This window comes from Talpa occidentalis, unplaced genomic scaffold, assembly GCF_014898055.3.
Source record: "Talpa occidentalis isolate TD23 unplaced genomic scaffold, MPIMG_talOcc4v2.1 talOcc4.11, whole genome shotgun sequence".
In the NCBI taxonomy this organism is placed as follows: domain Eukaryota; kingdom Metazoa; phylum Chordata; class Mammalia; order Eulipotyphla; family Talpidae; genus Talpa; species Talpa occidentalis.
Window position 1 is genome coordinate 39986980 of NW_023601104.1, and position 6000 is coordinate 39992979.

Genomic DNA, 6000 nt, shown 5'->3' on the forward strand with positions numbered 1-6000 from the left:
GAGTAGGGTGTGGGCATAGGTAGATGGGATTCACCTGGGCTAAGACTGTGCTTTTAAGGGAGGTGTCACGGGGATGCCAGCAGAAGCAAGAGAAGTAGCAGAAGCCGAGAACAAAAGGGAAGCCGAGAGAGAAGCAAGAGAAGCAGAAGCTGAGAGAAGGCCGGGGAGCCCAGAGTGAAGACTTGCTGGGGGCTGGGAGGCCTGCCAGCCTCCTGGTCCCCCAGTACCCCTGTCTGCTGTGTACCAGGTAAATCCCAATAAAAGACCTGCAAAACCACTGAGGACTCTGACTTCTCCTTTACCCGGTCTGCATGGGATCAGAAAACCTGCACTGTGCCCGGTCCTACCTCTGCACCAAGTAACAGTCTGCTGTGGGAATACTTGAAATAATAAATCCAAGGGGTTCATTATGGCTATACATTTCATTGGCAAACATATGTGTTAGGGGACCATTAGCTTGGTATAGGGCAAGGAAAAATGTCAGGCTTTTCTGCCCTCCCGCCATCAGGACAGATGATGGATCCTTGCGGTCCCGAGCGCATGCCTGATGGCGGGCACCTGGAGTAGGGTGTGGGCACAGGTAGATGGGATTCACCTGGGCTGAGACGGTGCTTTTAAGGGCAGCGTCACGGGGACGCCAGGAGAAGCTAAAAGAGAAGCCGAGAGAAGGCCGGGGAGCCCAGAGTGAAGACCTGCTGGGGGCTGGGAGGCCTGCCAGCCTCCCGGCCCCCCAGCACCCCTGCCTGCCGTGTACCTGGTAATCCCAATAAAAAGCCTGCAAAAACCACTGAGGACTCTGACTCCTCCTTTACCCTGTCTGCTGGATATTAGAAAACCTGCACAGTGTCCAGTCCTGCCCTTACAATTGGCGTTAAGTCGGTGTAGGGTAAAGAAAATATCAGGCTTTTCTGCCCTTCCGCCATCAGGATAGATGATGGATCCTTGTACTGAATGCATGCCTGATGGCGGGCACCTGGAATAGGGTGTGGGCATAGGTAGATGGGATTCAGCTGAGCTAGGACTGTGATTTTAAGGGTGGCGTCACGGGGACGCCAGCAGCAGCAGTTGAAGCCGAAGCAGCAGCAGTAGCAGCCGAAGAAGAAGCCGAAAGAGAAGCTGAGAAGGAGCAGAACAAACGCCAGAGAGCCCAGATAGAGTGAAGACTTGCTGGGGGCTGGGAGGCCTGCCAGCCTGCCAGCCCCCCAGCCAGCACCCCTGCCTGCCATATGCCTGGTGAACCTCAAATAAAAAACCTGCAAAACCACTGAGGACTCTGACTCCTCCTTTACCCGATCTGCATGGATCAGAAAACCTGCTCTGTGTCCAGTCCTGCCTTTACAGTCAGCAAGATGATCCATGAGACGTGTATGGAGCCCTCCGAAGACCTGGAGGGACTAAAAAGTAACAGACTGTGTTTGTCTGTGACGACGCTGGAGGCGCCATGGCGGCACAGAAGGTGGACACTGTCCAGGAGCTGCAGCACGAGACCTCAGCTGGAGGAGGCGCCCGAGAGGACCAGTCAACGACACCTGAGGCAGCAGAATCGTCGGGAAGAGAGGGTCATGATTCGGAGCTTGCCAGTGCTGATGCAGGCAGAGGCCAACAGACTTGGCCTAATGGACTCGGACTGAGGAACTTGGACTGACAATCCTGCCAGAAGGTGGAGGACCTTGGCAGGTTATGTTTTTTTGAGAATCTGGGGGTGGCCAGTGGGCCTTGATGGCCAAAAGCAGCCTGTGCATGCCCAGCAGCCAGGCAGAGGAGAAAAGCCAACTTAGAAGGCAAAAGCTGGTGCTGATGCTAAGTTTGAGAAGCCCTGAGTGGCTGTTAAGCAGCCTGGGTATGCTGAAGACCAGTGAGTCTCTTAAAATCACCTGTGGGTGATGCCCTGCTCGTTGTCGAGTGAGGGTGAGGAGCTGAGGAACCCGTCCTTTGGGGACGGGTGGGGAACGTGGCTTGGGGTGGAGACCAAGCTGCATGTAGAGTTGGATCCCCGACCCATGTGCTTGTGCAGTGGGTTGGCCTGAGTGCAGGGGTCTGCGAGTCGCACTGGTGGCTATGAAGGCCGAGTGTTGGAGCGACTGCAGACAGAAACCCTGAGGGTTGGCGATTACCCCCAACAGTATAGAATCGCCAATCCCAGAGCGAGTGCATCCTGGGGGTGGATGCGGTGTGTGGCTTGTAGCCGAGACTACAGCCAGAGAAGGCCAGGAAGCCTGACGGCTCCTGGTGTGTTATAGTAGATGCCGTGAGTGGTTCCCCTCCCTTGTATGAGCAGTGCCTTCGGCAGAAGATTTGGTGGATCATCTGCTGGTACCAATAATTGTCTTTTGCCCCTAGGTTGGGGCCCTGCCTGGACTTATTTGTGTTCTGTTGTATTTTGTTATATTGTGATGTATTTGCTTTTGTGGGCCATGGCTGCATTGTTGATGTTTCCTAAGAAAACTGTATATATGAAGACTATATGGCAGAAAACCCTGAGGGGGTGGACTGTAGGGCAAGGAAAAATGTCAGGCTTTTCTGCCCTCCCACCATCAGGACAGATGATGGATGCTTGCGGTCCTGAATGCATGCCTGATGGCGGGCACCTGGAGTAGGGTGTGGGCATAGGTAGATGGGATTCACCTGGGCTGAGACGGTGCTTTTAAGGGCAGCGTCAGGACGCCAGGAGAAGCTAAAAGAGAAGCCGAGAGAAGGCCGGGGAGCCCAGAGTGAAGACCTGCTGGGGACTGGGAGGCCTGCCAGCCTCCCGGCCCCCCAGCACCCCTGCCTGCCGTGTACCTGGTAATCCCAATAAAAAGCCTGCAAAAACCACTGAGGACTCTGACTACTCCTTTACCTGATCTGCTGGATATTAGAAAACCTGCACAGTGTCCAGTCCTGCCCTTACACTTGGGAAAACTGTGTCAAAGAAAGACAATTTCCATTTGTGATAATTGGGAAAGAGTTTGAAATACAGATTCTCCCCTCCCTTCATTCTTTCTTAGTCTTACTCCCTTCCTACTTTCTCCTTTTCCATTTATTTCAAGTTCTCACTTTTTTACATGAAAATCTATAAGTCAAACAAAACATGAGAGAAGGTTAATTTGCTCAGTATTTCCATTAATCCTAACCTTCAGAAGTCCCTAAAGTTAACGGCCTCCTTTGCTCTTGCAGTTCTTCCACTAATTCGTGCACATGTACAGAAAGATATATTTCTTTAGATCTTGTAAAAATTATTTGCTTGTCTGTTGGAAGATAATGTAAATGGTAGAAAAGTTCCCATCTCTTCTGTATTACACCCGGTAGGGGCAGGAACAGGACACAGTGCAGGTTTTCTGATCCCATGCAGACCGGGTGAAGGAGGAGTCAGAGTCCTTAGTGGGTTTTTTGCAGGTCTTTTATTGGGGTTCACCAGGCATATGGCAGGCAGGGGTGCTGGCTGGGGGGCTGGGAGGCTGGCAGGCCTCCCAGCCCCCAGCAAGTCTGTACTCTATCTGGGTTCTCTGGCGTTCTCTGCTTCTGCTTCGGGCTTCTGCTGCTGCTGGCGTCCCTGTGACGCCGCCCTTAAAAGCACAGTCTTAGCTCAGCTGAATCCCATCTACCTATGCCCACACCCTATTCCAGGTGCCCGCCATCAGGCATGCATTCAGGACAAGGATCCATCATCTATCCTGATGGCGGAAGGGCAGAAAAGCCTGATATTTTCTTTACCCTACACACCCTCCCTACTGCCACACAAAAAATGTGTTTAACCCACCCACCATTAACTCTTTTTCCATTTTCTCCTGCCTTGAGATGGAGACAATCTTAGAATGGTCCTATTGACCACCTCTGCCTCTGCCTCCTGTTATTCTTCCCATTGGTCTTTGCAGTGGGGCCACCAGGCAGGACAAACAGGAGCAGGCTGGGAGGCAGGCAGTTAGTAGAGCCCCCCAGGCATCTTTACACTCCCTCTTTGGGCTCTCGTGGTCTTCCTTTTCTGTGGTCACTTCACTCATCCTCCTCAAAGCTATTCTGTAGTTTTCTCCATCTCTGAGTGATGCTGTCTTTACGTCTCAGCCCCTAGGCTCAGGTGTGCCCGCTCACGCATGCCCATACCCATACTCCAGGTGTCCACAATTAGGCATGTGTACCCTGCACCCTGCTCACACATGCCTTCTCAAGATCAAGGCCACAGGTGATAGCCACAGATCCTGTGGTGTAAAAACTTGATTCACTCATTTACCCTGCCGTCCTCTTTGTTCCTACACACAATAGTTTAAGGGATTCCTCTTGGTTCCTGCAGAAGCTTAAAGTCATCCCTTCAAGAAAGGGGCTTCACCCCTTGTGTTTCTTCTGGGTTCTGCATTGAGATTGAGTTTCCTCCCTCACCCACATGGAGGAACTTGACCTCCTGCTGGCTCCAGTGGCTGGAGAACCTGGGATACAGGGCCTGGGTCACAGTGTCCTGATCATGTGTGGGGATTGTTTTTCTGTGTGTTTCCCTGACAACTGGTTGTAAGTCTAAGTTAATAGTAAGTACTGCAGGGGATTTTCAAAATTTTAATGCAGGTCAATGATTTCAAATTTGATTTTTTTATATTCCAAAAGGCAGGTTTATTATAAAAGGGAAGGAAAGGTAAAGAATACTTGCACAGACACAAGTGGGCAGAAAGAGCTGCCCCTGAGGGACAGTGTAGGGTAAGGGATGATCAGGCTTTTGAGCTATTGGCCTCTGTGGCTATCACCTGTGACCTTGAATGCAGGAGGTACTTGGGAGCATGGGCTTGGGGTATGTATGCTTGATGGTGCACACCTGGAATATGGTGTGGGCATGTGTAAGTGGGCCCACCTGAACCGAGAGACTGAGGGTATAAGGGCAGCAGCATACACTGTCCTTGGCCAGTTTTAGTGGCCCCATTTGCCACGTATAGAAACACTATATATGCAAAGAGTTAAGAAATTCTCTAAATAGAATTAAATTTAGATCAGTAAATCATTAGTTTTTTATTATATGTACGTCACATGCAAGTAGGAACTAAAAGGTAATGACAATGATGCAGGTAGTCCCTGAGCCCATAGTTATTTATTTTTACTTGTCCCCCTTACATGTGCTGTTACTCTCTTCAGAGCAGACTTCATATCCTGGTTCCTCAGTGTATAGATGATGGGGTTCAGTAATGGAGTGACAGCAATGTAAAACAGGGTCACTGCTCCATCAAGGGGACTTTTGGACCCAGTCCGAATGTAGGTGAAAATGCAGGGCACATAGTAGAATGTGACCACAGTTAGGTGGGAGCTACAGGTGGAGAAGGCTCGGCGCCGCCCCTCAGCAGTGCGAATCTTCAGGATGGCATAGACTATGTTGCCATAGGACAGCAGAGTTAACGAGAAGCAGCTGATAGGCCCTAACACAACGGCCACAGAGATCACAATTTCATTAATAGTTGTGTCAGCACAGGCCAGTACCAACAGTGCAGGGATGTCACAAAAAAAATAATCTATTTCATTGGGCCCACAGTAGGGCAGGCGGAAGGTTAGGGTGGCCTCGATAGCCCCATGGATGGAGCCAGCCACCCACGTTCCAGCCGCAAGGGTGGCACATAACCTCCTACTCATGAGCACAGGGTAGCGCAGGGGCTGGCATATTGCCAGGTACCTGTCGTAGGCCATCACGGTGTAGAGGAAACATTGGGTGCTGCCAAAGAAGTGTGCGAAATACAGTTGAGCCACACAGCCAGCGAATGGAATTGCCTTGCTGGCAGGAGTAAAATGCAATATAAATCGAGGGACAATGACAGAGGTGAATGTCATGTCCAGCAATGAGAGCACGCCCAGAAGAATGTACATGGGGCGGGCATGGAGCTTTGGGTCAATCCACACGGTGACCAGAATGAGCAGGTTCCCCAGCTGAGTCAGGATGTAGATGATCAAGAAGACCAGGAAGAGCAGGATCCTCAGGTTTGGGGGGTGAGATAAGCCCAGGAGAATGAACTCTGTCACTGTTGTGTGCAGAGATGTGTTTCTGGTCTTCCCCAT

The 6000-nt window shown here is 51.1% G+C and overlaps 1 protein-coding gene across 1 annotated transcript; it reads right to left on the reverse strand.

The window, feature by feature from the left end:
• Positions 1-5019: 5019 nt before the first annotated feature.
• LOC119238220 (olfactory receptor 10G2-like) lies at positions 5020-6000 on the reverse strand. Its single transcript, XM_037501927.2, has one exon. It carries the CDS (start codon positions 5998-6000, stop codon positions 5044-5046), a length of 957 nt encoding a protein of 318 aa, XP_037357824.1. The 3' UTR covers positions 5020-5043.